Source organism: Schistocerca nitens, chromosome 4, assembly GCF_023898315.1.
Source record: "Schistocerca nitens isolate TAMUIC-IGC-003100 chromosome 4, iqSchNite1.1, whole genome shotgun sequence".
Taxonomy (NCBI): domain Eukaryota; kingdom Metazoa; phylum Arthropoda; class Insecta; order Orthoptera; family Acrididae; genus Schistocerca; species Schistocerca nitens.
Window position 1 is genome coordinate 701,025,407 of NC_064617.1, and position 14,195 is coordinate 701,039,601.

The following is a 14,195-nucleotide window of genomic DNA, read 5'->3' on the forward strand; positions in this document are numbered from 1 at the left end:
TTACACTTCCAACTTCTTTGCGAAAGTACACCACGGAGTTGTACCGATTAGTGCAGGATGCCAGTACGCCACAGCGAATAACTCCGTTATGTTGTCGGTTCGGCGTAAATATACGTTGCCGGACGTTTAACACAGCTGCAGGACGCTAGCCTGGTGGCACCCTGTCAGCCACGCCTGGCCTCCTCCCCCACCTCCTCCTCCGCATCCCCCAGTAGCAGCGGGGCGCCGGCGCAGAACCGCCCCCGACCCTTGTCGGACGGTCGCGTGTTCGCCAGTCTGGGGGCGGCAGCATCGGCGGCGGCGGCAGCGACGTCGGCAGCGGTGTTTGCGGCTGCTGTAGAGGCAGACACGGCCACGGGTGGCGGCATGCCGCCGCCTCCGCGCAAGGCGGCCTCCGCCGCGCTGGTGGTGGGCCTCGTCTACTGCTCGCTGCTGCTCGACAACGTCTTGCTCACCGCAGTCGGTAAACGCCGCATCTGGCACATGCGCTGCCCGTCTGCCCTACTCCTGTCTCCATCCTCATCCGCTTATTTTAGTTTATTCCTCTTTTCGTTCAACAGTGATCTGACTCTAGATGCAGCCACCACGATTTCTTCTCCACTGCCAACCTCTGTATCTCACAGTGGCACATCCATTGTCGACAGTTATTTGTTAGATATATTCCAATCTCGGGTTTTACCTTCTACAGCTCCCACTGGTAGGAGGTGCGTTTGAAAAGTACGTGCAAACATAAAAACTACCGGGTGATCAAAGAGCCAGTATAAATTTGAAAACTGAATAAATCACGGAATAATGTAGATAGAGAGGTAGAAATTGACACACATGCTTGTAATGACATGGGGTTTTATTAGAACCAAAAAAAAAAAATACAAAAGTTCAAAAAATGTCCGACAGATGGCGCTTCGTCTGATCAGAAAAGCAATAATTAGCATAACAAAGTAAGACAAAGCAAAGATGATGTTCTTTACAGGAAATGCTCAATATGTCCACCATCATTCCTCAACAATAGTCGTAGTCGAGGAATAATGTTGTGAACAGCACTGTAAAGCATGTCCGGAGTTATGGTGAGGCATTAGCGTCGGATGTTGTCTTTCAGCATCCCTAGAGATGTCGGTCGATCACGATACACTTGCGACTTCAGGTAACCCCAAAGCCAATAATCGCACGGACTGACGTCTGGGGACCTGGGAGTCCAAGCATGACGAAAGTGGCGGCTGAGCACACGATCATCACCAAACGACGCGCGCAAGAGATCTTTCACGTGACTAGCAATACTTTTTTTTGTTCTAATAAAACCCCATGTCATTCCAAGCTTGTGTGTCAATTTTTACCTCTCTATCTACATTATTCCGTGGTTTATTAAGTTTTCAAATTTATACTGACTTTTTGATCAGCCGGTACTTACATGTTTGGGGGTAAACCTTTTTTATTTTTCGACATAGTCTACTTTTAGACTTATACACTTCGTCCAACGCTGTTCTAATTTGTTGATCCCTTCCGAATAATAGGAATTGTCCAAGTCTGCAAAATAGCTATTAGTTTCTGCAATCACCTCCTCGTTTGAATAAAATCTTTGTCCCGCCAGCCATTTCTTCAAATTGGGGAACAAATAGTAGTCCGAGGGAGCCATCCTGTTTCCATTAATTTTGCGACCACAACTGCTGAGGTGTCTGCTGGTGCATTGTTGTGATGAAGAAGGACTTTTTTGCAGTCCAATCGCCGGCGTTTTACCTTTCAGCTCGGTCTTCAAACAGTCCAATAAAGATTAATAATGTGCCCCTGTAATAGTTTTAACCTTTTCCAGATAGTCGATGAGGATTATCCCTTGGGGATCCCAAAAGAGAGTCGCCATAACCTTTCCGGCCGAAGGAATGGTCTTCGCCTTTTTTGGTGCAGATTCTCCCTTGGTAACCCATTGTTTAGATTGTTGTTTGGTCTCAGGACTATGGTAATGTATCCATGTTTCATTCACAGCGACGAAACGACACTTAGCCCTGTAGATTCTTCCCGAACAGCTGCAAAGCATCCTTGCAACACTTCACACGATTCCGTTTTCTGGCCAAGCGTGATCAATCGCTGAACCATCTTGCGGATAGCTTTCTCATGTCCGAATGTTCATGCAAAATATTATCTACCTATTCATTCGATATTTCCAAGCACTATCAATCTCACGCACCTTAACTCTTCTGTCAACCATCACCATATCATGGATTTTATCAATGACTTCTGGAGTCGTAACCTCCACAGGGCGTCCAGAACGCTCAGCGTCACTTGTGCCCATATGGCCACTCCAAAAATTTTGAAACCACTTATAAACTCTCCAGATCGAAGGTGCAGAGTCACCGTAATGTATATTAAGCTTCTCTTTAGTCTCCTGAGGCGTTTTGCCTATCATAAAGTAATGATTAATCACCACATGAAATTCTTTTTCGTCCATTTTTTGTCAATCACTCGACTTCCTTGATTCACACGAATGCCAAACACAAAGAATTAGACCAATATGGCTGAAACTTGGTGTGCGTTCTTTCCAAAGATAGTAGTAACTAAACATGACCTATATACGCACCGGTCGTGCCATCTCTCGGACTTTGCACGGACTTTTCAAGCGCCCCTCGTACCATTGGAATTATTCGCTGATCTCTTAACAAAAATTTCGTCATGCTGTGACTTTTTCTTGTCATTGTTTTCCACATATACATTTTGTCGGCGATTCTTTCGAGAACCTCATTTTTGCAGGTGGTGATGCCCCAGAGCGCTCATATATTTGAAAAATGTCATATTACCACCTTGAGCTGTTGGTAAAATTATTCATACAACCAGTTTCAGTCGTCTAACTATCATCAGAGTCTTACTTGAAAGTATTCACGGCATCATGTTATCGAAATATAAAATTATTGTCGTCAGGTGATAAAACCATGAATAATACGCTGTTATTATATCGTAATACAATAACTGAGGACGTAATTTGTAACTGACGACGTAATTTGCAACTGACGACGTCATTTATATTACGATATGATAACAGTGTATTATTCATGATTATATTATCTTTTATCATTTTATTTCGCTAACATTATGCTGTGAATACTTTTGAGTGAGAACCTGATTATGGTCAGACGACTGATAATGGTTGTATAAATAAAGTTCTGTACTAGCAGCTCAAGGCGAAATATGACATTTTTCAAGTTTTTCAACCTCATTTTTTATCAGTCCATCTAATCTTCAGCATCCTTCTACAGCATCACGTTTAACTTGCTGATTCTCTCTCTGTCTCCCTCTCTCTTTTTCCCACAGTCCGTGATTGACTCCCAAACAATTCTATGTTCCAAACGTATATTGTCAGAAAGTTCTTGCTCAAATTAAAGACAATGTTTTATACAAGTATACCTGTTTTTGCCAAGGATGACTTAGTGAATTTTTATTTCCGGTTAAGTGTTCGGCACAGTGCCCCACTGCAGACTGATAACGAAGGTACGAGTATACGGCAATAGTTCTCAGATACGCGGGTGGCTCCAAGACTTCTCTAGAACTCAGTACGTACTCAGACGTCAGGCCATCTTTAGGAGTGTCCCAGTAAAGTGTGACAGGACCGCTCTTGTTCTCTACATACAAAAGCGAGCTGACACATGGGCTGAGCAGAATCTGCACTGCTCTATGACGGCGCTCTAAAATTGTCGTCGCTTGGTGACAGTAAGAGGATACATGATGACTTACAATTTCTATTTGTGCTGATGACTGGCAGCGTGCTCTAAACATTGGAAAAGACAATTTTATACAGATGAGTAGGAGAAACAACCGTCTAATTTTCGAATGTAGTATTAGTGCTGTACTCCTTGACGCAGTCAAGTCGATTAATATCTAGGCGCAACGTTACAAATGGGTATGAACTGGAAGTCAGTAGTAAGGAAGTCAATGGCCGGCTTCGGTCTACTAGCAAAATTCTAGGAATGTTTAGATCATTCATAAAGGACACCAAGTACAGAGCAGTGGTTCGACAAATTCTTGAGTACTGCTAGAATGTTTGGAATCACCACGAAGTCTCAATAAAAGAAGACATGGAACCAATTCTGAGGTGTGCTGTTCGATTTGTTACCGGTAGATTAGACCAGAACATCAGTATTACAGAAATGCTCTAAGAACTCAAATTGGCATCCCTGGAGGGAAGATGACGTTCTTTCCGTGAACACTATTGCGAAAATATACTGCAGAGAGCTGACGTTTGGGGCTGACTGCAGAAAGTTCTACTGCCGCCAACGTGAATTTCACGTAAGAATTGCAAAGATGCCATGCCGAATACTTTTAGCTGAAAAAGAAAGTATAGGTTGACTCTTACAGAGAAGACAACAGCAACCAGCCACTTTTTACAATGCTATTTATTTATTTAAATAGCGCCGTTATCGGTTTCGAACCGAAAGATTCATCTTCGCACGGGTAGTTCACGTTATGAAATATTTTACATTAGCTTTCACTTTTTGTTTTCCCAGTGAAGTGAAGTGAACTGAAATCTAATCTAAAATTATTTTAACGCGAACTAGCCGTTTGAAGATGAACCTTTCAGTTCGAAACCGGTAACGGCGCTATTTAAATAAATAAATATCATTGTAAAAGTGGCTGGTTGCTGTTGTCTTCTCTGTAAGATTCAATCTATATTTTGTACACAGCCATGGTCTCAGAATTTCAATTTCGACAAAATAGCAGAAACAGAAAATAGCATATTGGAACGATATGCATTTTTCTGGCGGCTTACATAGTGACCAATTTCTCGTACGTAGACGGTTACTATGGGCAGTGCTGTGGAAACAGGGTCCCATGTTTGTTTTTCTGATTTCCGGGCACATTTTCTAGGCATCTTCACGCCCTAGTATCTGAAAGAAGACCAGGCTGCAGTAGACAGTTTACAATCGGGCTTTTTTATTAGGCCAAGTTTAATAGAACAGAGACAGTTTTAAAGAATAAGTATAACTTAACTAATTGAGAAATGTCAGAAAGTGACAGAATGGCGGACGATATATAAAATGTTATAGAAGTCAGTTTTACCTGTCGTATTACGCATGTGAGGTAATAAGAATAATATAAATCACTTATCTGACATCAGAGGACACAAAAACAAAAGTTTTCACTAAAAAGTAACAGAATAAGCTCTCCCTGTCAGTCTCACTGACAACAGTGGCGATGTATGTTAGAAACATTCTGAGCATTTATTGGCAGGCAGAAGCGCTCTTCAGGGAAAAATTATGCAATGGTCGCTTTTCCCATTCTGGCCACTTTACCAACCTTCCTCTACCGATCTTACTAGTAATGGGTAACCTATATGAATTCGTATGTTACAGTAATTAATAATAGGAATTGCAACATGAGACACAATCACAAATGTTTACTAAATGTTTTGAGTGTCATATTTCTTTTACTCATCGCATTGTATTATAAGAGATGATAAAAAATTTCTGTTTGAGGGCGTTGCTGCAGCATATATGCAACCCAGCGCGACTCCGATGCGGGTATATAAGCACTGAAATGTAGGCGGGGGTTCAGTCTGCGTAAACAGCCTCTTGAAGATGAATGTCTCTGTAGTGCGCATTCACGAATCCATGTTACTTCTGTGTGACATTTGCAACACATCAGCTTATCGGTGCTAGTTGCGCATGCTCGTAAGCTGTCAGCGTTGGAATACAAACAATAAAAGTCTCTGCCTCTCACTTCTATTAACCGAACAGTGGCCGCGGTTTGCGTACCTCACCGCCTAATTCACCAACGTCAGTTCAAATTAAGCACTTAATGTTAGTTGACGTTTATGGACTGGGCTGTTAGTTACTAGAGGCATATTATAATAAAAATACAGCTGAGAACCGCGGATCGCACAATATGGTTCGTGCCGCAGTCGGTTTTCCTCGCTCAATTTGCGAGTGAAACGCGGGATTGACTAGTAGCGGGAGAACGTACCCTCCGCTATTCACTACGTGGTGGCTTGCGGAATATTTATGTAGATGTAGACTGTGTTCAGTTCCCCCCGTGTAGGTGAGGTCACTGGAGGCGGAGCACAAGGTAAGACAGGAAGTCTACCGCGACTTTCTTACCGCAGTGATCATAGAATCGTTTTAAGCGATTTCGGAAAAGGGCAGAATATTTAAATTAGAATTTCATGCGCGTTCTTCCCCGTTACGTCCATTGCGCTATACACAATTCTTACCGAGATTGTTAGCACACACTTCGGTGGTGGTGCTCATCTAGGAGGTAGACATAACTTTCGTCAACAGTGTTTGGCTTCCCCAAAGTGTGTAATGAAGTGACTTCACGTAACACTATCGATGGTGACCTGGCCTTGTGAAGTCAAGCTCACCGCTTCCCATGGTGCGACCCAAGGGGAGTAAAGTAAGTGCCGTCACTGGGTTCCACCCTCTTCCTGCTCCTATCATAATCATTATTCATCATCTACGCAAACTCGACACTACATCTACATCATGAACTAATTCAACACAGTCTCCTTCTTGAAACAGTAAGTTACAGTTGACACAATCCTGACGCCGCCCATATTCCGTCTGTTACACCGCTAATCATAAAACTGGAGCACCGTGAAGGCTGCGTGCAACAAACGTCAAGTTGGCATGCTTGGATATGCTTAGGCGTTCAGCACAATCACACATAATATGTAGGAGTAACTCCTCCCACATTCCGTATGTAAGGAAATCTTACGCAGAAGATTTCTCATTCAGAAATCGCATTTGAATGTTGGTTCTTTGTGAATAAGTCGTGTTATCATCCATGAAAAAGAGAGAAACGTCCTCCAGCACCCGTGGAAATTCGACAGTGGTAGAATCGGCTATCGAGACCGCGGTCTGTCGTTTCGCAGAACGGTTGCTGAGAGATACACATGCCACCACACGCCAACCACGATGCATGATGAACTCGTCCATGGAATGATGTAACCATACCTGTCACCCTAACTCAGTGTCCGCCCCCGGTAGCTGAATGGTCAGCGCGACAGAATAGCAATCCTAAGGGCACGGGTTCGATTCCTGGCAGGGTCGGAGATTTTCTCCGCGCAGGGACTGGGTGTTGTGTTGTCCTAATCATCATCATTTCATCCCTATCGACGCGCAAGTCGCCGAAGTGGGGTCAAATCGAAAGACTCGCACCCAGCGAACGGTCTACCCGACGGTAGGCGCTAGTCACACGACATTTACATTTACCCTAAACTCAGTGCGACTCGTTGTCTACCCACGATGGAGTTATTGTTGCTGCCAGAGGTTTAACATCAGCGCATTAATGGTCGCACCCGACATACCAGATCATCTACAAATTTAGTCGTATATTCTTCTTACCATCCCTGCATGAACCATGGGCCTTGCCAATGGTGGGGTGGCTTATGTGCTTCAGCGATACAGATAGCCATACGGTAGGTGCAACCACAACGGAGGGGTATCTGTTGAGAAACCAGACAACACGTGGTCTCTGAAGAGGGTCAGCAGGTTCTTCAGTAGTTGCAGAGTCGGCAGTCTGGATGATTGACTGATCTGGCCTTTTAACATCAACCAAAATGGCCTTGCTGTGTTGGTACTGCGAACGGCTGAAAGCAAGGGGAAATTACGGTCGTAATTTGCCCGGGGTTATGTAGCTCTGTTGTATCGTTAAATGATGATGGCGTTCTCTTGAGTAAAATATTCCGGAGGTAAAATACACCTCTATTCGGATCTCCTGGCGGCGTCTACTAACGAGAGTGTCTTCACCAGGAGAAAGAAAACTGACGTTCTACGGATCGGAGTTTGGAATGTTAGATCTCTTAATTGGACATGTAAGTTAGAAAATTCAAAAAGGGAAATGAAAAGATTAAATTTAGATAGAGTAGCAATTAGTTAAGTTCGGTGGCAGGACGCACAAGACTTTTATTCAGCTGCATACAAAATTAAATAGAGATAATGCAGGAGTATGTTTAATAATAATTAGAAAATAGGAACGCAAGAAAGCTACTACGAACAGCATGGTGAGCGCATTAATGTAGCCAAGAGAGACATAAAACCAACTCTTACAGCGCTAGTACATGTTTATATGCCAAACACCTCCGCAGACGACGGCGAAATCGAACAAATGCATGATGAGATAAAATAAATTATTCAGTTCAGGGAGAAGAAAATTTGTGATGGGGGACTGGAATTCGATAGTAGGAAAAGGAAGAGAAGGAAAAATAGTGGGTGAATATGGACTGGGGGAAAGAAATTAAAGAGGAAGCCGGCTGGTAGAATTTTGCGTATAACATAATTTAATAATCGCTAACACTTTGCTTAAGTATCATAAAAGAAGCTTGTATACGCGGAAGAGACTTGGAGGCAATGGTAGGTTTCAGATTGATTATACTGTGGTAAAACCGAGATTTTGGAGTCAGATTTTAAACTGTATGCCATTTCCAGGAGCAGATGTGGATTTTGACCACAATTTTTGGTTATGAAATGTAGATTAAAACTGGAGACGTTTCAGAAAGGTAGGAAATTAAGGAGATGGTACCTGGATAAGTTGAAAGAACGCATTAGACAAAGGTTAACAAGAACACGGGAAAGGAATACAGTAGAAGAAGAATGGATAGCATTAAGATGAAACAGTGACGGTAGCAGAGGATGAAATGGGTAGAAAGAGAGCCTAACAGAAATCCATGGATAAGACAGGAGATTTAGAATTTAATTGATGAAAGGAGAAAATGCAAAAATGCAGTAAACGAGAAACGGAAAAGGAATAGAAATGTCTAAAAAATGAGGCTGACAGGAAGCGCAAAATGACTAAGCAGGAATGGATAGAGGAAAAATGTAAGGATTTAAAAGAACCCTAACTAGGGGAAGACAGATACCACCTAAAGCAAAATTAAAGAGGCCTTTGGAGCAAAGATAAGCTACTGTATGAACATCAATAGCTCACATGGAAAACCAGTCTTAAGCAAGGAAGGGAAAACTGAAAGGTGGAAGGAGTATATAAAGGGTCTATGTAAGGGAGTGAAAGCAGAATAATGCAAATGGAAGTGGACGTACATGAAGGTGAGATGGTAGATAAGGTACTGAGAGAAAAATCTGACAGAACTCTGAAAGATTTTAAGTCTAAACAAAGCCCTTGGAGTAGACGAACTACTGATAGCCTTGGAAGAGCCAGCGATGACAAAACTCTTCCATCTGGTGTGCAGGATGTAAGAGACAGGAGAAATACCCTCAGAAGAATGTAATAATTACAATTCCAAAGAAGGCAGTTGCTGACAGGTGTGAAAATTACCGGTCAGTTTAATAAGTCGTGGTTGCAAAATACTGACACGAATTCCTTACAGAAGAATGGAAAAACTAGTAGAAGCCGAACTCGCGAAGATCAGTTTGAACTTCGGAGAAATGTAGGAAAACGCGAGGCAATATCGACCGTAAGACTCATTTTGGAAGATAGGTTAATGAAAGGCAAATCTACGTTTATAGCATTTATAGATTTAGAGGAAGCAGCTTTTAGAATGTTGACTGGGATACCCTCTTTGAAATTATTAAGGTAGCAGGAAAATACACGGAGGGAAAGGCTATTTACAACTTGCACAGAAACCAGATGGTAGTTATAAAAGTCGATGGGACTTGTACAGAAACCAGGCGGCAGTTATAAAAGTCGAGGTGCGTGAAAGGGAAGCAGTCGTTGAGACGGGAATGACACAGGGCTGTAGCCTATCCCCGATGTTATTACACGTCTGTACATTGAGCAAGCAGTAGAGGAAAAAGAAGAAAAAGTCTGAGTAAGAATTCAAGTTCAAGGGAAAAAATGAAACAAATACTTTAACGTTTGCCGATGACATTGTAGTTCTGTCAGATAGCAAAGGACTTCGAAGAGCAGTGAACGGAAGGGACAGTGTCTTTGAATGGACGGTATAAGATGAACATCAGGAGACGCAAAACAAGGGTAATGTAATAAATTCGAATTAAATCAGGTGATGGTGAGGAAATTAGATTAGAAAACGAGATACTGAAACTAGTAGATGTGCTTTGGTATTTGCGCCGTAAAATAAATGAAGACGGTCGAAGTAGACAGAAATAAAATGCAGGCTGGCAATGGCAAGAGAAGCGTTTCTGAAGAAGAGAAATTTGTTAACACCAAATATAGATTAAGGGTTAGGAAGTCTTTTCTGAAGGTATTTGTCTGGAGCGTACCCATGAGCGGCTGTGAAACTTGGACGATAACCAGTTTATACAACAAGAGAATAGAGGTTTATGAGATGTGGTGCTACAGAAGACTGCCGCAGATTAAATGGTTAGATCATGTAACTAACGACGAAGTTCTGAATAGAATTGGGGAGAAAAGAAATTTGTGGCTCAACTTGACTAAAATAAGAGATCGGATAACGGAACACATTCTCAGACATCAAGGGATCACCAATGGGGGTGTAAAAACCGTAGAGAGAGACGAAGAGATAAATACAGTAAGCATATTCAGAAGAACGCAGGTCGCTGTAGTTACTCGCACAGGACAGAGTAGCGTGGAGAGCTGCATCAAACCAATCTGCATACTGAAGACCACAAGAGGAGGAGGAGGAGATTAGTGTTTAACGTCCCGTCGACAACGAGGTCATTAGAGACGGAGCGCAAGCTCGGGTTAGAGAAGGATGGGGAAGGAAATCGGCCGTGCCCTTTGAAAGGAACCATCCCGGCATTTGCCTGAAAGAATTTAGGGAAATCACGGAAAACCTAAATCGGGATGGCCGGAGACGGGATTGAACCGTCGTCCTCCCGAATGCGAGTCCAGTGTGCTAACCACGAAGACCACAAGAATGATTGTACTGTAAGACAGGTAAAATTTAGTTACATGCAGTCCGTCCTGTGTTATGACCAGCAATCTAGACAAGACTACACCAGTTAGTGAGCCACAGAAGTGAATAAAATGAACCATTTGCTACACTTAGCCTGGTATTGACGAATGTTTACGTGTTACAATTCTTCGGAATCTCTTTGACTGTATGTGCTGTAAAGACGTAGGAAATGAACAGAATGCAGTCACCGTATTCCACTTGTTTACTACTCCATTAAACGCAGAGTTTTTTTGAGATTTAGTGGTAGCAGCATCCACCTGTTAAGTGTATCTCAGAATTTTGATAACGAAAGCCGAGGCTGCTCAGTAATTTGTACAGTCCGTTTGCAATACGTTTCGTCAAATTTCCTTTCCATCATGCGCTTTGTACTTGTGAAATATACAGGCCAGTTTTCAGGCATCTGACGAATTCGGGTGAAGAATTATGAATTTTTAATTGACATGTTTGCTAATTGTTCTAGTGATCCTAATGGCCAATGGTAACTCCTACACTTCTTTCCATTTTACGTTCTGTACAGGTCTCTCATGCTCGCAGATAGGATTGAAAAGATCTACTGTTACATAATCTCAAAAATTTATATCTCATTTCCCTGAAATAGTCCCCTCTTCTGGTTTTCTTCACTCGTACGTGCTTCCGTATTGTTTACTGTGTGTTAGTATGTAATTACATTGGAGTTTTAATTAATGCAGAATGTAGTCTGCATCTCATGGCTTCCCATTTTCCGGTATTTATATGCTGGACATCGAAACGACGACTACAGCCATTCATGACTGTAATTAGGCAAGTGTTTACGGAACAACTCATCTAAACAAAACCATAGCCACCAAAACCACAAAGCCACAAGTATCATACGGGCGTTAAGAGTGTAATACCTACGAATATGTTCATTCACATTGACAAACAAATTATAACTATTAAGTATAGATGTAGTCGCTGGGTCGACATATACAACCACCTGGGAACGGGAGTTTCCAAACTCGAAGTGTAAAAATAAAACTTTTCGATGTGAATTCCACAAACTGCCAAGAAAGATGCAATGAATTATACGTCATAGCCACGGCTGTGATGAACGGAAAGTCTTTGTGAGTTAAAATCATTTTACATTACCATTGTTCCATAACATTTTCCGCGGATATTTTCTGTCCTGCTCTGCCCCTCATAATTTTTCCATGTTGTAGATTCCACTCGTGTGCAGTAACTTTGAATTTTTGTGTGGTAGTTATGATATTCTAATGTCTGATTTTAATTTTATTTGACAATTGTTTTGTTATAGATATCTTCAATAGATCAGTCAGCTATTTCACGACGTATTGCTGTACGAATCATTTAAAACTAGACAGTATAGGATGCTTTCCATTTACCAGCCAACAACGTAACGAATTACATCGATGGAAACTAATTATATCCCTCTACTAGAAATCCAGTACAACTCATACATTTTCAGAACATAATCTGAAGGAACATCTGGACTTTTTTGAAGCGATACTATAGCTTTTGCTCCAAACAGATTGCAGCGACGAGTATTAACGACGAAAAGATGCCATAAATACAGATCTGCGTTGTAAAAAGTATAACAGAAAACATGTAACATGGGAAACAAGTTTCTTTTCCTATAACTTATCTGTTTGACAAAGAAGTTTCTACTGCACAAAATATACTTAAAACCTCTCTTATGTTAGTTTATTTTCTGTTTAACACGTAGACACGTCTTTGAACAGCTCGCACAACAGAAATAAACTTAACATTGGATGAAAATTGCTAGCAGCAGGCTTTTCAGTTTGAGAAGTACGTTGACATTATGAAATACAGCTCTATCAAGAAGCAAAAATTCTCTCTCTCTCTCTCTCTTTCTCTCTCTCTCTCTCTCTCTCTCTGTGTGTGTGTGTGTGTTTGTGTGTGTGTACGTGTGTGTGAGAGAAGGTGGGGACAGAGCTAGAAAAGGGTTCTCCCCGTTTCACTTTTGCGACTTATATAAATATTGTAAAAAATTAACCCAACAGAGGTAGTATTACGGCATCCTTCAAAACTGCCCATGCATTTCATTTAAAAATGTTTGCACTAATGTAGATGATTTGTTTTACACAAAGCACTCCTTAAGACACTTCTTTTTGACTTGTATAAAAGTTGAATTTGTTTTGTGCAAAAAATTACCTGTAATTTTTCGAATATATGCAGAAAATCGATGGAGAGAATAGTAAAGAAAGAAAAATTCCAAAAGAAAAAGAAATAAAAACCAATGTGGTTTTGGTTTACAAATGGTTCAAATGGCTCTGAGCACTATGGGACTCAACTGCTGTGGTCATCAGTCCCCTAGAACTTAGAACTACTTAAACCTAACTAACCTAAGGACATCACACACATCCATGCCCGAGGCAGGATTCGAACCTGCGACCGTAGCGGTCGCGGTTCCGGACTGTAGCGCCTAGAACCGCTTGGCCACTCCGGCCGGCTTTGGTTTACACTTTCGCTCCACGTTAAAAGGAGTTACACAAGAAATAACACTGTACTGCATCTTATCTTCAAAGTCTTATAGATATCTCGAGCACAAAGCTGTTGCTGACGATTGGATGCGAGCACATGTCACGTAAATGTACTTGTAGAAAGATGCTGAAAAACTGATGCTTAGAAGTAACCTCCTATGTCCTACTAACTTTTATTCAACCCCCTTTCTACCATAATTCTAGAAGACTTTGAATTAAATCATCATGAAATATGTGGAGTAAATGATTTTGTCCCTGGAAATAGCATACTTGTATGGACTTCGAAGGCGTCGATAATTGTTATATATAACAAGCGACTCAAAGAACATACATATTCCGTTACAGGATTCAGAGATCCAAATCCTTGCTATGTGAATGTTACCGACAACATAAAACCGGTATCACCCGCAGGCACTAAGTTTGATCCATACGTAGCGACATGGCTTTGACATAAAATATGTGAACGAAAAGGAGAAAAAACCATCAGGTACTACAAATTATATTTTATTCACCAAGCGTTCATGTATTACGCATATTGCACTTGTAACATCATGAACGCTGAATATGTGTGAGGCGCAGATGATGATCTGCACGTCCGCTGGAACATCACAATTTGTGTGAATGTGAAGCACGTGGTCATCAAATGTCAACTTCATAGCCCGCGCCAGCCAGTCTAGTTGGTTCTGGTTGTTGGCTGTCATTCCCTCCCACACTTGTTGGAGTACTCCTCAAATGTCGGCCTCTTGATGACGACAGCCGTGCGAGAGTTTCCTCGCTGCCCGCCCCCACGCGATTATCTGTTGACTTCAGTTGTTCCAGCTCTTGAAGGCTCAACATGTGCAGCTTTTTCGAGATCAAGACACATGTTGATGATTTATATTCCTTCAACCACAGATAAATCTTAGGTC

At 41.8% G+C, this 14,195-nt stretch overlaps 1 protein-coding gene across 1 annotated transcript in view; it reads left to right on the forward strand.

The window, feature by feature from the left end:
• The first annotated feature begins 366 nt into the window (after positions 1–366).
• LOC126252513 (synaptic vesicular amine transporter-like) overlaps positions 367–14,195 on the forward strand; it is a 119,848-nt gene continuing 106,019 nt past the window's right edge. Inside the window, exon 1 of the mRNA XM_049953409.1 lies at positions 367–463. Within this exon, the coding sequence (XP_049809366.1) occupies positions 367–463 (97 nt within the window). The remainder of the gene's footprint in view (positions 464–14,195) is intronic.